This window comes from Oncorhynchus clarkii, chromosome 20 (assembly GCF_045791955.1).
Source record: "Oncorhynchus clarkii lewisi isolate Uvic-CL-2024 chromosome 20, UVic_Ocla_1.0, whole genome shotgun sequence".
Lineage (NCBI taxonomy): Eukaryota > Metazoa > Chordata > Actinopteri > Salmoniformes > Salmonidae > Oncorhynchus > Oncorhynchus clarkii.
In genome coordinates, this window is record NC_092166.1 from 46,073,451 (window position 1) to 46,096,012 (window position 22,562).

The 22,562-nt window shown below is 42.4% G+C and overlaps 1 protein-coding gene across 1 annotated transcript in view; it reads left to right on the top strand.

Moving 5' to 3' along the window:
• Positions 1-22,562, top strand: part of LOC139377456 (rhomboid-related protein 1-like) — a 59,651-nt gene that overhangs the window by 2,548 nt on the left and 34,541 nt on the right. The window contains exons 2-3 of the mRNA XM_071120486.1: positions 7,154-7,312; positions 20,888-21,112. Of these exons, the coding sequence (XP_070976587.1) occupies positions 7,154-7,312; positions 20,888-21,112 (384 nt within the window). The remainder of the gene's footprint in view (positions 1-7,153; positions 7,313-20,887; positions 21,113-22,562) is intronic.

Below are 22,562 nucleotides of genomic sequence, written 5' to 3' on the forward strand. Positions count from 1 at the left end.
TGTAAAGAAAACCAGAAAATGGTGCTGTCTGGTTTGCTTTATATAAGGAATTGGATTATTATATATTTTTTTACATTTGATACTTAAAAATGTGATACTATGCAGAAATCACTCTGCCATTTCCTGGTTACTAAAATTTGAATAGTTCGTCTAATTTCAGTTTATGTGACAAAACAAGCAGTCATTGTGTAGAAAATCATTGTACCATCTAAACCGCTGCGAAGTATATTTTCCATAAGCAAAAATATTGTATATTCAGCTGTTAGAAGCTAGTGTTAATGACGCAAAAACAACATTTCAGGACGGGAAGCGTTAGAAATAGGAGACATAAAACAGATCTATCGTTTCTTAGACTTGCCTTCAACGGGAATTAAAGATCTATAACTCACATTTCTATATGAATTTGGTCAGGTCACTGAAAAAGTTATATATTGTAGCGTCAAGTATATTTTAGCAATTATATTTAATTTTGATACTTAAGTATATTTAAAACCAAATACTTTTACTTTTAGACCTTACGCAAGTAGTATTTGACTTTCACTTTTACTTGAGTCATTTTCTATGAAGGTATCTTTACTTTTACTGAAGTATGACAAGTGGGTACTTTTCTCCACCATTGTCCAGCACTGAGACAGCTACAGCCTCAAGCACTCTTTTCAGCTCTCTCAGGAAGCATTTATTCAACTTTGAAATGTTTTATTTAAAGCGTTTTGCTATCAAAATCAAAGACTACTTTAATGGTTATTTTTTAATCAATGTCTAATGTGCATCGTGTCAGTCCCCCCTCATCCCTCATTCACGTTATTGGCTGGCTGGACCAATCCACTGTTCCGTGGCACCAGCTGGGGATTTGACTGATTGACAGATTGGGCACCGAGAGGGAGGCATCGATTATCTGCTGCAGGGTCTAAGGGTCACGAGTGGCCCATCAGTAACACATTTATCAACAGACTTAGAGGTGTGTGCGTTTGTGGGTACCTGAAGTTCTCACAAGGATAGTAAAACAAGGAGAATTTGGAAGTTGGTACATTTTGCCGAGGAAAATGTATTTTTTAGTCTTAGGGGTTAGGTTTAGGGTTTGGGATACAATTAGGGTTAGAATTAAGGTTTAGGCCGGGTCTCCCGAGTGGCGCAGCGGTCTAAAGCACTGGATCGTAGTGCTAGATGCGTTACTACACACCCGGGTTCATTCCCGGGCTGTGGCCGGGAGTCCCATAGAACAGTGTACAATTGGCCCAGCGTCGTCTGGGTTAGGGGAAGGTTTGGTCGGGGGGGCTTTACTTGGCTCATCACTCTCTTGCGACTCCTTGTGGCGGGCCGGGCGCCTGCAGGCTGACACCGTCGTCAGTTGAACGTAATTAAGGTTAGGGTTAGTGGTTAGGTATAGTTTTAAAGTTAGTTTTAGTTAGTTAGTTTTAAAGTTAGGGGTTAGTTTTAGGGAAAATATGATTTTGGATGGGAATCAATTCTTTGGTCGCCACAAGGATAGCAATACAAGCTGTGGTGTGTGTGCGTGCGTGTTTTACCCTACCCTTTTTCAATATTTGTGTGTGTTTATGTATGAGAAGAAGGTGAAAAGCCACCAAGGAATATTGTGTGAATATCAATGTGGTAAAAGGATGTGCTGAGGTCATGGTGGTGGTTTTCAACGTTTTCGAGCAGCAGCATGCATAGGGAATCATTTATGAGTAATTCATTGAAGGTGCACAGGTAGAGGGAATTCTTTAGCTTTAAAGTGTCAGTTTTTCTCCATTGAAACCAATCTTTATGTTAGCCCAGGAAAGCAACGGAGGGTGTGCATGTCAACATCTATTTATCCATAATGTGTGGCAGACCTCAACTTGAAAGTAGAGTAGACCAATATTTTCTCCCCTAAGAGATACTTGTTGTTCTTGTCTCCTCAAAATGTCTCTGTAGGCATATTTTCATAGGCTCAGATGTGTAGACATTCATGTAGGCCTAGATCAGCAGGTTGACTTCATGTTGGTCTAGTCTCCTTTCACTCATATAGGGTTATAAGTGGAGTTGTGCTACATGTAGCTAGTTGCATGTACCTCTCACATTGGGCTGCTACATCAGACTGCAGCACGAGAGAGAGAGTAGCTACAGGAGTGAGTTTTATTAGTCTTTGTCTGCAGGAGGTAGCAGTGCTGAGCTCAGGCTATTTCTGTCCCATGCAGGCACATACACTCACTGACTCACACTCAGACTCATACTTGACAAACACAGACGCACTCACACTTCTGTTTGTCTAATGGTTATTCATATAGCCATGTCACTTAATAAGGAAATTGGCAGCCTGAGTTCGAGCTCCACCATCACTGAGCCTTGCAATCATTAGTTGATTAATATCTCCTTTGCAATTCCCATCTTTATCCCCTCTTTATCAGAGCTATTTTCACCTGCTACATAAATGATCTGAGGACAGTGTTATACAGTTTTGGCGTGTATATATGCCAACCATAGCAAGGATGAGGTTCTTATTTTCTCTTTCATCGAGGTCTGATGCCATCAGCGTTGTGCTTTTCATGCATAGCATTTGAGGAATGTCTCCTGCTGCTGTTTGTGTGACTGAATGTCAAAAGGAGAAAATGTGGTCATGGATTCGACATGAATCAAGGAGTTCTGCTCTGTCTGTGTGGAGCGAGAGTAGAGACTGTTGGAGAGCTGTTGTCATGGCCTGACTGCCACCATCTTGCAGTCAGTGCCACAGTAGCCTAGAATGCTGCTGATGTATAATCATTAGAGGGCCCGGTTGTCAAAGAACAGCAGTGGGTCCTGGGGGCACTGGAGCTGATTCACTGCTTAGCTCAGACGCTATCGCTGTGTTAATACACTACAGCGCAAATATTACTGCAACACTGATACAACTCTCATACTACAGCAATACTCAGATGCTACAGGTATATTACTACCCTGCTACACTTGTACTCTGGTATGGAAATTAAGGATTTTGGGCACTGGCATAGCAGGCTAGTAGACCGCAATTTTGACTAGCCCAGTCTGAAAAGTACTAGCCTTGGGCTATCTTATTTTCCAACCCTGCTTATACTACAACACTACCACACCACTCTGATACTACTACAGTACTTAAAATATTACTACACTTCTTCTACATTGCTACATTACTACACTCATGCTACTACAGTACTACACTCTTACTAGGTAGGCACACACAGACCCATCCATTTTAGTCTGGATGTGCAATGTGGACAAACAAAGCTTCCTTGTTTTTATTTAGTGCCAAGGTCTGTTCCCAGGTCAGGGTTTCCTCCCCCCCCTCCCACTGTAGTGCTGGACTCGGTTAAGTGACACCTGCTCTGGGGTTAGCCTCAGTGGCTGGTTGTCTGCTGACGGTAATAGAGGTCTTGAGGGTTAACGACGTGATCTTTCCCCTGCAGTCAGCACAGCCGCCTCCTCCTCCTCCACACTATTTCATCCCCTTATCTTCATCCATCCCCTTCTACTTCTACTTCTTCTACTTCTTCTTGTTTTTCTCTGTTTTTGTTAACCCTTTCACCCTCTTCATCCGCAGGTCCTGCTGTCACCCCCCCCCCCCCCCCTTGACCCCTTAGCCTTCACCTCTTTCATCATCCCTTTTTCACCAGCCCATCCTTCTATCCATTCCTCTAATTATCTCTCCATCCATCTATATCCTTCTTTCCCTACTCCAGTGCTCTCTACCCCCCTCCTCTCTCAATTCCCCCTCATAAAGGGAAATGCGAATGCTGTGGCACACAGGAAACCCGTAACCATGGCGATGATGTGGCTTGTCAACGCATCATCTTCCCGGTGTTGTATTATTTCAATAACAGCTCTCTCTCTCTCTCTCTCTCTCTCTCTCTCTCTCTCTCTCTCTCTCTCTCTCTCTGTCTCTGTCTCTGTCTCTGTCTCTGTCTCTGTCTCTGTCTCTGTCTCTGTCTCTGTCTCTGTCTCTGTCTCTGTCTCTCTCTCTCTCTCTCTCTGTCAGTCATGGACCCCACTACCCTTACTAAGAAAAAAAGGTAACGCTTATAACCTAACGTTCATTCGTCTCTGTTTTCCTCACTAAATGTATTGATTGTTAATCGTCATAACTACCAACAAGGACCAATCTTTCACCACCTCTTCACCTTCATTCTCAGCTCCCGGTACTTGTGTAACACCCTTCCCGTAGAAGGTTAGGCAAATACTGTCTCTATTTACAGTATAGGCTACAGTTCAATTTGCAGTGTCAAACCCCACATGGTAACCGTGGCGATGTGACAATGACATATGGGGCCAGACAGTGATCAGACTTCGTGGCTCCTCTGTGTGCCCGGGTGATGCAGAGCACCGGAGTGTGTCACAGCCTTCTGATAGATTTGGACTGTTGGAGTGTGTTAGAGACGTCTGACTGACTGAATGCTCTTAGCTCCCTACTATTTCACAAGGCTGATAACATTTGGTTGCTTGCATCAACAGAGCAAACATGCAGGGCCGGTTCCAGGCATAAGCAACATAAGCAGTCAATTAGGGCCCCGGCCGCTAGGAGGCTCCCGTCCTGAGAGTAAGAATAGTAGAATACACAAGGTGCAATTTCAAAATTTGTTTGTGCATCAGCAGTTTTTCTCTTATGTCAGTCACTGACAGTCACTCAATTAGCCATATCCGCTAACCATTTTTAGATTGGTAGTTAGTCTAGCAAGCTATCTAAACTTGTAGTGCCCAGGGTCCCTGACCTCCAGGGAGCCCCATTTGATTTTGTTAGTCATTCTCACTCGGATATCATATTAACATGGCATAAGTCATTACAAAATGTGTAGAATTGCAGGAAAATAGCTTTTAAAACTGCCAACATTTCTCTCCGCCCAGAGCAAAATGTGTAGAATTGCAGAACATTTTCATGCAACATTTGCATGAAAATTAACTTTCAATCAAAAATATGTCTCCCCATCGTCAAGAGTGGGGGCCACTAAAATGTTTTGCCGCGAGGTGGAGGGCCTCCCAGCCAAATCTCGCTTAGGGCCTCCAAAAGGCTAAAGCCGGCCCTGCAAAAATGCTACCATGTGACTCGAAGCATGATCAAAGCTAACACACTAGTATTTGACTGCTAATACCCCACCCCTGACTAATAAATAAGTAACAAGAGACCTTGGGAGGGTGAGCAGTAGAAATGGAATTAAAGAGCTTCTTGTATTCAATTAAACAGCCGTAAACGTTCCTGAAATTAGTCCCGGGGAGGAGGAAAAGAACTCCACAAAGAGAGAGGGATCCACACACACACAAACACACTGTATCAGACACTCCCAGGGATTTTCTGATGAATCTTCCTTGTCCCTGAGTGGAGCTAGCGAGCTGTAAACCTTGAGACAGCTACAGTAGAGACTGGCACTAGCAGGCTCAGTGTTTTATAGAACCACTCTACCCTCCTGAGGCAGCCAAGGAATGGCCTCTGCCTACTGAGTCATGGAGCCATCTATATTCAGAACGAGAGGATCTCCTCCTATATTTACACAGACCAACGTGATACACACTGTGGGTGACTCCAGAGTGATGCAACAGCTGAAAGACCACTTTTCGGCCCTAGAGCAACAAGGAGCTGTTGGTTTCATCTCTTTTATCATTATATGAAACAGTAAAAACAAAAAACACAGAAATGTAGTAAAAACACAGACACAGCTCGACAGCCTAAAGAGAAACTAGAACAGGATATTAATGTGCATTCGAAACAAATTCAATCTAATATAAAATAAATAAATAAATAAAGAGGCAGTCGACGATGGATAGATACAGTACAAACACAAAAACACACTAGAATGCGGGCTCACAGACACTGTACACCACACACACATACACACCCTGTACTTTATGGGCCATTTTTAACCAGGCACTATTTCAGACTGCTCAACTCTGGCATTTTTATGACACTCCCTGCTTAAATCAATTACGGGGAGGCCGAGGCATGCAAGCATCAGCGGTAATAACCCGTGGGGGCCTCACAGTGAGAGTGGTGATTCATGAAAACCACAATGATTTGTCCACAAATGCAAATGCGGTAGAACCCAACTCACTAACTCCAAAATGAAAGAAAAAGAGAATACAATGTCTGTATAATGACATATGGTGTCAGCAGTGGGATTTCAGTCATACAGTGTGTTCAGATCACGGTGTACCATTAGAATGACCTGTTGGCCCATCAGTCCTGCCAATGCCTGTTGTTACCAGTCTGTTATTTTCTTTAGGCCTGCCCATTTAATTAGTAGAAAAAATACAGCTGGCTTGTCTTCTGTTTTTAAGGCTGGTCTGATTCTTCCAATGATGTTCCCACTGACAATATGGTTTAATTAATGCTGCTCTTATTGACATTTTCATCTCTCTTGGCTCTAGTGCTCGCCATTGTCCTGGCATGTCTGTTGTGTCTCTGCTGTCGACTGCTGTCTATGGAATAGTTCAGCCCTACTCAATAGGTGACCTCCTGGACAAAATGTAATATATTTTTAAGATCCTGTCTTGCTTTTAAATTACTGTTGAGAATTGTAATAGTTGTGTGTGTGTGTGTGTAAAAATAGATGTGGCGTCAGGTTGCTGAGGGGCTGATCATTTCTGGGGGGGTCGCATGGGTGTCAAGGTGGGGGTTTGTTACTACGCCGATAAATGACTATATATCCATCCGGACATGGTACTGGTACCCTGTGTATATAGCCAAGTTATTGTTATTGTGTAGTTATTCCGCATTATCTTTCTATTGTTTAAACATTTTCTCTCACTGTTGGGAGAGACTGTTTACAAAGCATCTGACAAATAATATTTGACCTGATTCGACCTTTGCCACCTAGGAAATGTGTGTGACCAGGTGATTACTGATGCACTCAGGAAGATTCATTCATACAGTATCTCTCTACATCACTGCAGCTTATTGAGTGCAATGTGCTTTAAAAAAGTACAGCACATAAGATGCATTATAAGTATGTATAACGGGAGGTAAAGAAAGAGGATCACTCTAATAATCAGGGATGAGGTAAGTTCCCTTTTAAATTCGCAAGAATTTAAAAAAATCTTCCATGAAAATAAATTCAGTGAATTTGAATGGAATTGAGCCCATTCTTGCTAATAGGCACTACTACTATCATCATCAACAGCAGCACTGTTCTGGTCAGCCTGTACTGAGTGTTTCTTGTGTTGTGTTTGCCAGCTGGACCCAGACAACACCGGTTTCATCGCAGTGGAGAACTTCACCAGTCTGGTGGAGCACCATGAGCTGCAGCTGGACCCCTCCAAACTGGACATGCTGTTCGCCCTGGTGCAGAGCAACGAGGAGGGACAGGTGTGCTACCAGGAGCTCATTGAGCTGGTAAGTGGCTGAAAGGGTACTCACACAGAAGCACGCGAGCACACACACAGAGGCAAATTCATGCAGAAGAAGGCATAGTACACACACACACTCAACAGAATTATTTGAGAAAGGTTAGAATTGCACACTCAAAATATTGAATGATAATACACACAAACACACAAGTGCGCCTCACACACACACACACACACACACACACACACACACACACACACACGCACACAGACATTCAAACTCATAATTCATAGCATGAGAATATCCTGCACTTGTAGCGTAATGTACTGTATTATCTGGTGGTGGAGCAGGGGAGAAAACCTTGCCTCGATGTCTTCTGCTGAGTAGTGTTCTGAGTCCTGTGATGCTGCTAGGTCCGAGACATCATTCTCATTCATTCCTCTCTACTGTAACCTGTCTGTGTTTAGACCTGGTGTTCCTGTTATGAAGTAAATGCAAAGCCTTTTGAAGGGGCTGAGGTGATTCTCAGCCCTGTGTGGCCACAGGCCAGAGCATGTCTCCGCTCCTCCTCACAGCATGTGGTGTAAGCAGCGGGGTTAATTTGACGCAATGCAATTCCTTTTTCACTTCGCTGAGCCTGTTCCTTCTTTCCCCTCTGTGTTGCTCATGGTTTGTAATGAAAGCTTTCGTTTCAAATTCTCAGGTCTCGCTGCTAGTGTGCGATCAGCGATGCAGATGCTCTCGCTGACATTTGAACGCAGTATTTCCGTGTTAATATTTCAGTCGAACATGTAGATTCTTCAGCCATTCAAATTTGTAAAAAGTACATTTAGCTCTACAAATTATCACAAAACAAAACTGGTGTCAAAATATGTTACATTTTCTCAAATTTGCCCCAGTCTCCCCTACTAGTGCACAAGGTTTGAGGATATTTTTCAACAAAAGTAAAGGACAGTAACGTTATGAGTAAAGTAGGAAGCACACTTTATAAATGTAGCATGAAAGAAGTGTGTATTTGGCCTGGCGAAGTGGTTTTTTGTGTTGACTGAACTGGGGTTGATAATTATGAGTTTTACTGCTCCGCTGGTCTCGTGAAGAAATGATGGTCTTGGAAATATCGTTGCCCGAGACGGAGTCAAAATGTATCCGAGTCTGATACAAGACCAAGACACTCAATATGTGGTCTCGAGACCGGACTCAAGACCAGGCTGTCTCGAGTATTACACCACTGTGACAGTGCTATAAAAAAGTATGAAAATGTATGCACTCACTACTGTAAGTCGTTCTGGTTAAGAGCGTCTGCTAAATGACTCAAATGTAAATGTTAAATGGTGTTTTTTGTTGGAAAGTGCACCACTGCCATTATATTATCTCATCAATCAAATTGATTTCAATCAATCAAATGTATTCATAAAGCCCTTTTTCCATCAGCCGATGTCACAAAGTGCTGTACAGCAACCCAGCCTAAAACTCCAAACAGCAAGCAATGCACATGTAGAAGCACGGTGGCTAGGAAAAACTCTCTAGAAAGGCCGGAACCTAGGAAGAAACCTAGGGAGGAACCAGGCTCTGAGGGGTGCCCAGTCATCTTCTGGCTGTGCCGGCTGGAGATTATAACAGAACGTGGCCACAATGTTCAAACGTTCATAGATGACCAGCAGGGTCACGTGATAATAATAATCACAGTGGTTGTAGAGGGTGCAACAGGTCAGCACCTCAGGAGTAAATGTCAGTTGGCTTTTCATAGCTGATCATTCAGAGTTAGAGAAGCCAGATGCGGTAGAGAGAGAGAGTCGAAAACAGCAGGTCCGGGACAAGGTAGCACATCCATTGAACATCTAGCCTGAGTTAAGACTTGACCAGAAAGATAGAACACCCTTGCCTAGAGAGATTGAGCAGTGTGTATTGTGTATGTGGGACAGTGTTTATTTCGTTCTATGTGTGTTTTCACATGTTTATTCACTGTACACTCTACAGGGTAGCCTAGTGGTTAGAGCGTTGGACTAGTAACCGGACTAGTAATCGGAAGTTTGCAAGTTCAAACCCCCCGAGTTAACAAGGTACAAATCTGTCGTTCTGCCCCTGAACAGGCAGTTAACCCACTGTTCCTAGGCCGTCATTGAAAATAAGAATTTGTTCTTAACTGACTTGCCTAGTTAAATAAAGGTAAAAAAACATATAGTGCATTCGGAAAGTATTCAGACCCCCTGAATTTTTCTAAATTTTGTTCCATTACAGCCTTATTCTAAAATGGATTTTAAAAATCCTCATCAATCTACACACAATACCCCATAATTACAAAGCAAAAACAGGTGTTTGGAAATGTTAGCAAATATATTAAAAACATTTTACAGAAATAAAGTATTTGCATAAGTATTCAGACCGTTTGCAATGAGACTCGAAATTGAGCTCAGGTGCATTCTGTTTCCATTGATCATCCATGAAATGTTTCGACAACTTGATTGGAGGCACACACCTGTCTATATAAGTCCCACAGTTGACATTGCATGTCAGAGCAAAAACCAAGCTATGAGGTCGAAGGAATTGTCCATAGAGCTCCGAGACAGGATTGTGTCGAGGCACAGATCTGGGGAAGGGTACCAAAAAATGTCTGCAGCATTGAAGTTCCCCAAGAACACAGTGGCCTCCATCATTCTTAAATGGAAGACGTTTGGAACCACCAATACTTTTGTAAATAAGGTATTTCTGTATATTTTATTTATAAAGTCGTGACGTAACTTTCATTAACGTGATGACTGTTATTTATCAAATCAACTATGTTTAATTGCCAGCTGATTTCAATTAATCATGTAACAATTACAGTGCCTTGCGAAAGTATTCGGCCCTCTTGAACTTTGCGACCTTTTGCCACATTTCAGGCTTCAAACATAAAGATATAAAACTGTATTTTTTTGTGAAGAATCAACAACAAGTGGGACACAATCATGAAGTGGAACGACATTTATTGGATATTTCAAACTTTTTTAACAAATCAAAAACGGAAAAATTGGGCGTGCAAAATTATTCAGCCCCCTTAAGTTAATACTTTGTAGCGCCACCTTTTGCTGCGATTACAGCTGTAAGTCGCTTGGGGTATGTCTCTATCAGTTTTGCACATCGAGAGACTGAAATTTTTTCCCATTCCTCCTTGCAAAACAGCTCGAGCTCAGTGAGGTTGGATGGAGAGCATTTGTGAACAGCAGTTTTCAGTTCTTTCCACAGATTCTCGATTGGATTCAGGTCTGGACTTTGACTTGGCCATTCTAATACCTGGATATGCTTATTTTTGAACCATTCCATTGTAGATTTTGCTTTATGTTTTGGATCATTGTCTTGTTGGAAGACAAATCTCCGTCCCAGTCTCAGGTCTTTTGCAGACTCCATCAGGTTTTCTTCCAGAATGGTCCTGTATTTGGCTCCATCCATCTTCCCATCAATTTTAACCATCTTCCCTGTCCCTGCTGAAGAAAAGCAGGCCCAAACCATGATGCTGCCACCACCATGTTTGACAGTGGGGATGGTGTGTTCAGGGTGATGAGCTGTGTTGCTTTTACGCCAAACATAACATTTAGCATTGTTGCCAAAAAGTTCAATTTTGGTTTCATCTGACCAGAGCACCTTCTTCCACATGTTTGGTGTGTCTCCCAGGTGGCTTGTGGCAAACTTTAAACAACACTTTTTATGGATATCTTTAAGAAATGGCTTTCTTCTTGCCACTCTTCCATAAAGGCCAGATTTGTGCAATATACGACTGATTGTTGTCCTATGGACAGAGTCTCCCAATTCAGCTGTAGATCTCTGCAGTTCATCCAGAGTGATCATGGGCCTCTTGGTTGCATCTCTGATCAGTCTTCTCCTTGTATGAGCTGAAAGTTTAGAGGGACGGCCAGGTCTTGGTAGATTTGCAGTGGTCTGATACTCCTTCCATTTCAATATTATCGCTTGCACAGTGCTCCTTGGGATGTTTAAAGCTTGGGAAATCGTTTTGTATCCAAATCCGGCTTTAAACTTCTTCACAACAGTATCTCGGACCTGCCTGGTGTGTTCCTTGTTCTTCATGATGCTCTCTGCGCTTTTAACGGACCTCTGAGACTATCACAGTGCAGGTGCATTTATACGGAGACTTGATTACACACAGGTGGATTGTATTTATCATCATTAGTCATTTAGGTCAACATTGGATCATTCAGAGATCCTCACTGAACTTCTGGAGAGAGTTTGCTGCACTGAAAGTAAAGGGGCTGAATAATTTTGCACGCCCAATTTTTCAGTTTTTGATTTGTTAAAAAAGTTTGAAATATCCAATAAATGTCGTTCCACTTCATGATTGTGTCCCACTTGTTGTTGATTCTTCACAAAAAAATACAGTTTTATATCTTTATGTTTGAAGCCTGAAATGTGGCAAAAGGTCGCAAAGTTCAAGGGGGCCGAATACTTTCGCAAGGCACTGTAACTCATTAGGAATGTTGGGCACCACGGGAAAAGTTGTTTAACAAGTTACCATCTCCCGAATTAACTCTAGAAGATATGTAGATATCTCTTACATCAATAACAGTCACCTGTTAATCATTACCTCAGTCTCATTCTGAAAGTCGCAGACCTCTTGAATCCACAAGAACCCCAGCCTCTCTGATTATTCAGTACTACACAAATTGATTTAATCATTGATTTACTAACTAACTAAATAATAACACAGAATACACATTCACAATTACTTTAGACAAAAGTCCCTAGTGGACTGACAAGATATGACAGCTTGTTACACACATGGAAAGGGAGGGGTAGATAAAGAGAGGGAGAGACAATGAGAGTCAAAGTTAACGTACATTTGGAATCTACCCTTAAAGTAATAATAATACTTTGCTCACAAACCATCATCCATTTGGGGTAAGGAATGTAATGTATTTACGTGTAGATGTCTTTGTCCTTCGTCTCTCTGAAATCAATCGATCCTTCTATGGAAGTGGCTTGATGAGTGTAAGGCTCTGGTTGTCCACCAGAGGTCACAATGTCCTTCTTAGTTGTTCTGGCTTATAGTGGATGTTTCTTTAGATGCTCAAATGATTGTCTGAGATGGGATCTTCTCCTTCCTTTCTCAGATAGATAGTCAAGTTCTAGACCGCTTTACATGCACAGCTGCAGACTGTCAAATGTTCTGGTCTAGTCTTTATCTTCACTCGTGTTGAGAGTTTCAGAGTTTATAACCATTTCAACGTGTGGCCAACGCTCCATGCTTTTCTGGTCTGATAGATGAGCTTATCTTCTCACCTCGTGTTGAGTCTTAGAGTTTCAACCATTTGTAACATTCAGCTCACATTGTCCATCTGCTGGTCTGATTTGTTAATTCTTAGTGAATCATTTTAAGCACTCTGGTTGGAAACACAGTTCCATCACACTGACACGCTCTTCCGACCTCATTAGGGGTTAATAATGTGCAATGGACATGAAAAACCATTATCTTATTAGAAAACCAAAACACATTAATATGTTAACAAAAATAGTTTCATCATTCTTCATATTATATTAACATCATATTGGATAGAAACTTGAAAGCTTGAATGTGTTTCCTTCCTAAGTTACAGTATTTTCATTATACCGTTTTTAATGACATCACAAAATGAAAAGCAATATGACAGGATTATTCTTTAGACCCCCACGGACCATTCTTTAACATTCCTATCTTATACATATTGTTCCAGTTCACTCTTTGGGTGTTATAGTTTTGGGCGGCAAAATGTCCCAACACTGAGGGGCAAAGGGAGAGATTCCCCTCCTGCCTAATTTACGACCAAGTGTCAAAACCGGCCCACCCTCCCTTCCCCTCTTCTGTGGGTAAGAGGGTCTGGTTGTTGTCAGCTATTTACCATGCTGATCTGAGGCCTTTGATCCTTGACCATGAGAGTCATGACAATAAAACAATTTCTAAAATGTTGTTTTTTAAAAACAGTTTTAGCTCTGTTATTAAAGGGAATTGTGTGTAGCTTGATGATGGAATAAGGCTTTTAGAATAAGGCTGTAATGTAACAAAATTGGGGAAAAGTTGAGGGGTCTGAATAGTTTCTGAATGCACTGAGGCTCTTTTCGCCTGAGGGGCTGTGACTTTCATTCTGTTAGTCTGCTGAACAGGGATGTTAAACTTTCCTTTGCTATATTGGTCTTCAGGCTCAATAAATGTATGTAAATGTCTTGGAAGCGAACTGTTAGCCCACAGGTTCAGTAGTGTATGGCTGTGTGTATAAACATGTTTCAGGGGTTAGCATAACGTGGAAGGTGAATTGAGGCCACATGCAGCTGGTGTGCATGTGTAGGCTAATTGAGCATATTGTGTTATGGAATAGATTAGATACTGTAGTTTGAACAGCTCACTACCACTTCCACACTCCATTCCCCAAGGGAGCACCAGCAACTTTGTCCAGGTGCTGAGCCTGGTTGATAAGCACATCAGGTGTTGCCAATTAAGGTGATTGTCAGTCAGTGTTCCAGCTTCAAATCAAATCAAACTTTATTTGTCACATGCTCCAAATACAACAAGTGTAGACCTTACAGTGAAATGCTTTCTTTACAAGCCCTTAACCAACAGTGCAGTTCAAGAAGAGTTAAGAAAATATTTACCAAATAAACTAAAGTTAAAAATAAATAAAAAGTAACACAATAACAACAATAACGAGGCTCTATGCAGGGGGTACCAGTACCCAGTACAGTGCGCAGGGGGTACAGGTTAGTTGAGGTCATTTGTACATGTAGGTAGGGGTGAAGTGACTATGCATAGATAATAAACAGCGAGGGGGGGGGTCAATGTAAATAGTCCAGTGGCCATTTGATTAATTGTTCAACAGTCTTATGGCTTGGGGGTAGGAGCCTTTTGTTCCTAGCCTTGGCGCTCCAGTACTGCTTGCCGTGCGGTAGCAGAGAAAACAGTCTATGACTTGGGTGACTGGAGTGCACCTCCACTTGCACCTCCAAGCTTGGAGGTGGCTGGTTTTGTTTGGTGGCAATGAGGTCTGTAGTAACTAGGCCTAGGCCCCTTAGACAAAGGGAGTGCAACAATATCCGTAGGCTAGCTATGGGTTTCATAACAACTGATTTCACCTCGTTAACAGTGTGCCGGTAGTTGCTATCATGTATTGTGTTAAATTAAATAAATCTGTCATTCCTCTCCTTCAGGTGGCAGTTTAAATGATGTTCTGAGAACATTCAACAGCTCCCATCCTGTAGGTAGGATCATTATCAGGTGACTGTGATCATGAAAAACTCCTTGCCTTAGTCATTTTTCCTCCTTAATGGGAGAGATACAGCAATACGGATCCCACCTCTGCCACACTCTGACAATATGCTTTGTGTTGTAGTCATGACACAGAAATATATACAACGTTAGGAAAACTTTACCGAGCATGCTTCAGTTACCTACAGGAAGAATATTCTGCTCCACTTGATGATGGATGAAGTTAACACCATAAGCCCAGAGAACCGTTTGCCACCTGTGATCTGACTGAAGCTCTCTTGGGGAATATTTGAGTGTCCCCAGAAAGGCCATTTTGGGATATTTAGTGACTCCAGTGTGGTCATTATATTGTTTAGAGGTGTCAATGTGGTCATCTGACCGTGTTTAGTGCCCACAGTCCATCTGTCTTCTGAGTGGAAGAGCAGGGTCTGACTGAAGGGAAAGGCAAAAAAAGATGATAGATGCACCCCATCATCCCTGACACACACACATACTGGCTGTTCGTCGTACACGCTCCACACATACAAACACACCCTCGCAACACACCACAAACTCAGGCAGGCACCATTTATTTTTTGCTTGGATGGCTGGCTCCAAAGTGGTGCACTTTGCTTAAGTGTCCATAACCGAAGGTTTTTCCAGTTTAGGTCCTGAAGATAAAACCATGAAGAAGGGTTATGGCTATGGGCTTATGGGGAGATAAAGGTGGGCTCTCATTTTAAAAGGATTTTGCTAGAATAAGGGTGGGTGCAAACAGTGCCGAGATCCACAGTGATTTCCTTTTTTCTTATCACTGTGTGTTTGCATTTATTTAATAGCTTAATAATGGATTATAAATTACCAGTAAATGTGAAGTAAATGGCGTGCTGATCCTATTTAACAGTACTAAGTGATGGTGAGTCATTTACTATATGGTAATTCAGGGGCATTCAGATTCCAACCTGGTTCTTCACAGTATGTGGTAGGGCTTGAAAACTATTACAGACTAGAAAAGTAAGGTGCATTTATACGGAGACTTGATTACACACAGGTGGATTGTATTTATCATCATTAGTCATTTAGGTCAACATTGGATCATTCAGAGATCCTCACTGAACTTCTGGAGAGAGTTTGCTGCACTGAAAGTAAAGGGGCTGAATAATTTTGCACGCCCAATTTTTCAGTTTTTGATTTGTTAAAAAAGTTTGAAATATCCAATAAATGTCGTTCCACTTCATGATTGTGTCCCACTTGTTGTTGATTCTTCACAAAAAAATACAGTTTTATATCTTTATGTTTGAAGCCTGAAATGTGGCAAAAGGTTGCAAAGTTCAAGGGGGCCGAATACTTTTGCAAGGCACTGTATATGTTTCAAACAGACCACCATAGTCCCTTTGCCCAAGAAAGCGAAGGTAACATTCCTAAATGAATTCCGCCCCGTAGCACTCACATCTGTAGCCATGAAGTGCTTTGAAAGGCTGGTCAACACCATCATGCCAGAAACCCTAGACCCCCTCCAATTTGCATACTGCCCCAACAGATCCACAGATAACGCAATCTCAATCGCACTCGCCCTTCACACTGCCCTTTCCCACCTGGTCAAAAGGAACACCTATGCGAGAATGCTGTTAATTGACTACAGCTCAGCGTTCAACACCATAGTGCTCATAAAGCTCATCACTATGCTAAGGACCCTGGGACTAAATACCTCCCTCTGCAACTGGATCCTGGACTTCCAGACGCGCTGGCCCCAGGTGGTAAGGGTAGGCAACAACACATCTGCCACGCTGATCCTCAACACTGGGGCCCCTCAGGGTTCCTGCTTAGTCCCCTCCTGACAGTTTTTTTGACCCCCTCGCATTTGTCTTTACACTGCTGCTACTCGCTGTTTTTTATCTATGTGCATAGTCACTTTACATATTACCTCGACTAACCTGTACCCCCGCACATTGACTCTTTACCAGTACCCCCTGTATATAGCCTCGTTATTGTTATGTGATTGTCTTGTATTACTTTTTGATTCTTTTTTTTTGTACTTGAGTTTATTTAGTAAATATTTTCTTAACTCTATTTCTTGAACTTCATTGTTGGTTAAGGGATTGTAATTGATCATTTCACGGTAAGGTTTAGACCTGTTCTATTTGGCGCATGTGACAAATAAAATGTGATTTGATTTGGTAAATCATTTAGTAACATTAATTGAATGATTTATTAATTGAGCTAGCTATCGTTTAGCAGCAGGACTCTCTGACTCTACGCCTGGAGGGCTCTGTGTGTAAGAGAGCGAGGGCTGATGCTCCCCCAATCAGCTATTAATTAAATAAATGAGATTAGCTAAATTTATCAAACTTTGTTTGGAAACCATCATGACCAATTTTGGAAATGTAGTGGAATGGCACGTCTGAATCATTTAGAATGACTTGATACCAAACTCGATACAAAACTCAATACCTCCTAATATACATATATATAAGGAAAACTATGGAACTGTCACGCCCTGACCATAGAGAGCCTTTTATTCTCTATGTTGGTTAGGTCAGGGTGTGACTAGGGTGGGTTATCTAGGTTGTTTTATGTCTATGTTGGCCTGGTATGGTTCCCAATCAGAGGCAGCTGTTTATCGTTGTCTCTGATTGGGGATCATATTTAGGCACCCATTTCCCCACTGGGTTTTTGTGGGATCTTGTTTTTGAGTTAGTGCATGTAGCACCTCTTATGTTATGGTTCATTGTTTGTTTCCTTTTGTTTTTTGTAAGTTTCACAAAAATTAAGATGTGGAACTCCGAGCACGCTATGCCTTGGTCCGTCTCTACACAATATCGTGACAGGAACAAATATCCTTTTTGTTATTATATATTCAAACGATATTCGATAAGTACAGTCAAAGGTTTTGAGAATGACACAAATATTAATTTCCACAAAGTTTGCTGCTTCATTGTCTTTAGATTTTTTTGTCAGATATTACTATGGAATATTGAAGTATAATTACAAGCATTTTATAAGTGTCAAAGGCTTTTATTGGCAATTACATGAAGTTGATGCAAAGAGTCAATATTTGCAGTGTTGAGGATTCATTTTCAAGGCCTCTGCAATCCGCCCTGGCATGCTGTCAATTAACTTCTGGGCCAAATCCTGACTGATGGCAGCCCATTCTTGCATAATCAATGCTTGGAGTTTGTCAGAATTTGTGGGTTTTTGTTTGTCCACCCGCCTCTTGAGGATTGACCACAAGTTCTCAATGGGATTAATGTCTGGGGAGTTTCCTGGCCATGGACCCAAAATATCGATGTTTGGTTCCCCGAGCCACTTAGTTATCACTTTTACCTCATGGCAAGGTGCTCCATCATGCTGGAAAAGGCATTGTTCGTCACCAAACTGTTCCTGGATGGTTGGAAGAAGTTGCTCTCGGAGGATGTGTTGGTACCATTCTTTATTCATGGCTGTGTTCTTAGGCAAAATTGTTAGTGAGCCCACTCCCTTGGCTGAGAAGCAACCCCACACATGAATGGTCTCAGGAAGCTTTTCTGTTGGCATGACACAGGACTGATGGTAGCGCTCACCTTGTCTTCTCCGGACAAGCTTTTTTATGGATGCCCCAAACAATCAGAAAGGGGATTCATCAGAGAAAATGACTTTACCCCAGTCCTCAGCAGTCCAATCCCTGTACCTTTTGCGGATTATCAGTCTGTCCCTGGAGAGAAGTGGCTTTTTTGCTGCCCTTCTTGACACCAGGCCATCCTCCAAAAGTCTTCGCCTCACTGTGCGTGCAGATGCACTCACACCTACCTGCTGCTATTTCTGAGCAAGCTTTGTACTGGTGGTGCCCAGATCCCTCAGCTGAATCAAATTTAGGAGACGGTCCTGGCGCTTGCTGGACTTTCTTGGGCGCCCTGAAACCTTCTTCACAACAATTGAACCGCTCTCCTTGAAGTTCTTGATGATCCGATAAATGGTTGATTTAGGTGCAATCTTACTGGCAGCAATATCCTTGCCTGTGAAGCCCTTTTTGTGCAAAGCAATGATGACGGCACGTGTTTCCTTGCAGGTAACCATGGTTGACAGAGGAAGAACAATGATTCCAAGCACCACCCTCCTTTTGAAGCTGCCAGACTGTTATTTGAAGTCAATCATAATGACAGAGTGATCTCCATTCTTGTCCTTGTCAACACACTCACCTGTGTTAATGAGAGAATCACTGAAAGGATGTCAACTGGTCCTTTTGTGGCAGGGCTGAAATGCAGTGGAAATGTTTTTGGGGGATTCAGTTCATTTGCATGGCAAAGAGGGACTTGGCAATTAATTGCAATTCATCTGATCACTCTTCATAATGTTCTGGAGTATATGTAAATTGCCATCATTCAAACTGAGGCAGCAGACGTTGTGAAAATTAATATTTGTGTCATTCTCAACTTTTGTCCACGACTGTACACTATTGAGAAAACACCAGAACTAATTAAGTCATCATGAAGAACAGAGTCTGGAGCTGAGCTGAGACTAGTATGTACTGTAAGCCCACACTGTTCACAAGGAGGGGAGTGTGAGCATCCTGCTGTTCAGAATACACACAAACGGAAGCACACACACCGGATGTCAATTAGGTCCATTCCGGTCTCCCTTAAAGGGAATTCTATCTTCAGCTCCATCCTTAGCCTTTAATATCAATTATTGTCCCTGGCAGACATCATCTTGCTTCTTGTCAGGGGAATTTTAGCTGCGGACCTTGTTGATGCCAGAGTCTGAGGTTCTCCTGAGTACGGAGTAGTGATGCAATGGGATGTGATACTAGCACACCCTGCTAGAATGCTCCTGCTGTGTTTGTCAGGGCTCACCAGTCAAGTCGTCAGCTCTCGTACTAACACGCCTTATTGTCTGCCTCCCTGTCTCAAACTTCAAAGGCCACTTAATGCTCACTTTAGAAGCGGCAGTCCCACATGTCAGAGGAGAAGGCAAGGCAGAATGACAAGTGTGTCTGATTGGAAACATCTCCCGGGAACGTTCAGGAGCACAAATCTCAGAGAGGGAGAAGAAACGCATCGCTAAGAGGAAGAGCAGTAGGTGTTTTCGGATTAAAAAAATGTTGGTTTAAACACTGGAAACACAGGCATCGTTTAGAGAAGAAAGCCCACAGAGAAGAACATGTTTTATTTGTGTATACATCCCCCAACCTCCTTTTCTCCTATTCAGTCTCTTGAAGACATTGGTAAAGACAGGTGGAAACCATTCACTTCCACTTGTGCTTCCCCGGAGCTAGTAGATCCACGAGGGCATATCATTTTCCTTTCCTTCCTTCCTAATGCGCTTTCCTCTCCCTCCTAAAGCATGTACAGTATAATTGCATTTCCTGGGCCTGATCTCTATGCTAAAATATGCGGTAGTGCAGCCACGGGAGGGCCGGCGGCCCCTCTCGTCTTCACGCTGCTTATCGGTGTGCCACAGGCCCACACTCGTTCATTGTTCAACCCTGGCATCATAATTACCTAATATGTGTCTCATGGCATCCCACTCGACTATACTTCACCACAATCCACTACCGCTCTACAGACTAACTATATATTTCTGTTATTCCTAAAAATTATATAAAAAGGTTAATAGCCTCAGACGACTAGGACTCATTTGTATGTGATTTCTTTGTTTCTATATTTATTTGTCTCCTTGTTTTGTTTCTTTCATTAGCACCATGTAGATATTACACCCGATTACTTTCATTATTATGCTCCCCACAGTGTCCGTATGCAATGAGCCTGCACACAACAGCACCTAATGAAATATGGTTGGTTTGCTTTAGCGGCCTCCTTGGTGGGGTCTGTGGGCACTCTGACGACTGTTGCAGTATAGATAGATACAGTATGAATGTGGCTTGACATATTGTCTATGTATCATCTTGGATTTAAGCATCATTATCTCTATGGCATAGGCATACACTGATCCATATACACTGAGATGTGACGTTCTTATCTCCTTCCCTTGTAGGACCTTTCAGATGTATTGTCATCATATGAGAAAGTTAATTTTCTTCCAGATTCATTGTACATTCTGTCCCTTATCCTTGTCAGTTGTGGTTGCACCAGGGTGTTTCATCAAGACCTCCTACTAAAGCAGCAGACATCAGGGATTCCATGTATCAAGTCATGCTAGCCCCGCCTGTGCCGTTCCTGCTCACTAAGCAAACCTGGAGTCTCAATGATAACAGAAGACTGTCACCGGTCTCCCCACCGCATGCCCCCCGCCCTTTGCTTTAAGTTGAGTGCAGTTGAAAAGTCAACTTCTAAAAGCAGTTGCAGGCATTTAGCATGCCAGTTCATCTATAAAGTGATATATTTCTTCACTCTGTCAGTCAAAGGAATACTAACTTTGTTCTCGTTCTCTCTCTTTCTCCTTTCTTTTTCTATATGTCATCCATCTCCCGCCCTTCTCTTCAGATGAGCAGCAAGCGTTCCAGCAGTTTCCGACGGGCCATCGCCAATGGCCGCCGTACGCTGCAGCGAGAGATCCTATTGGATGAGACGGGCCTTGGTGTGTACAAGCGCTTTGTGCGCTACGTGGCCTATGAGATCCTGCCCTGCGAGACAGACCGGCGCTGGTACTTCCACCAGAACCGCCTTTGTCCCCCGCCTATATTCATGGCCATCATTACCATTGTCCAGGTGAGAGGGAAGAGAGAAAGAAGACCCTTCAAATAAGCAGAACGATGTTTATGGCATAAAAAGTCTTTAGCTTTGTCATATGTGGGCACTGACCAACTATTTGGTAAACAATGGTTAAGGAGGTGCAATCGATGCCTGTCCTCGAAGGCAACACTGTATTGGCTTTCATGATTGAATTTCATGATTGAATGTAGAACTGGGAAACCAAGTCAGTGGACTAGTCTCTGGCCAAGTCATTGACATTATTGGAACAATTTAGTGAGAGGAAAGAAAATAACCACTAGACAGCTTTAGCCCCAGAGGCCTTGGTTTGAACAGGCAATGCTATAAAACCTGCTGCTCCTCAGCGAAGCAACAGCACTTTCTGTTCTAACTCACTGCCATTCTGAAGAAAGCGAATGAAGTGCTCTTACACTGAACTAAAATATAAATGCAACATGCAACAATTTAAATATTTTACTGAGTTACAGTTCATAGAAATCAGTCAGTTGAAATATACTTAACAAAAATATAAATGCAACATGTAAAGTCTTGGGCTCATGTTTCATGAGCTGAAATAAAAGATTTTCCAAATGCAGAAAAAGCTTATTTCTCTCATTTTGTGCGCAAATTTGTTTACATCCCTGTTAGTGTGCATTTCTCCTTTGCCAAGATAATCCATCCACTTGACAGGTGTGGCGTATCAAGAAACTGATAAAACATCATGATCATTACACAGGTGCACCTTGTGCTGGGGGCAATAAAAGGCCACTCTAAAATGTGCAGTTTTGTCACAACACAATACCCCAGATGTCCCCAGTTTTGAGGGAGCGTGCAATTTTCATGCTGACTGCAGGAATATCCACCAGAGCTGTTGCCAGAGAATTTTATGATAATTTCTCTACCATAAGCCGCCTCCAACGTCATTGGCCGTACTAACAAATTCTCTAAACCGACGTTGGAGGCGGTTTATGCCACACCTGTCAGGTGGATGATTAGGGCTCCCTAGTGGCGCACACTGTATCACATCCGGCGGTGATTGGGAGTCCCATAGGGTGGCGTACAACTGGCCCAGCATCGTCCAGGTTGGGCCAGGGTAGGCCGTCATTGTAAATAAGAATTTGTTCCTAACTAACTTGCCTAGTTAAATAAAGGTTAAATTCAACAACAACAAAAATCTAAAATCTTGGCAAGGGAGAAATTCTCACTGACAGGGATCTAAACAAATTTGTGCACAACATTTAAGAGAAATAAGCTTTTTTGCGTATGGAACATTTCTGGAATCTTTTACTTCAGCTCATGATACATGGGACCAACACTGCGTTTATATCTAAATGCTTCACAATGGCGGTGAATGGTCTGAAATGACAATGAGGCTGTGATAATTTCCTTTCATTAAAATTCATGGAGATAATGATTTATGAAAGGAGCAAATGGAATCGGTCCAGCTCTGTGTCTCTCTGTATTTGCA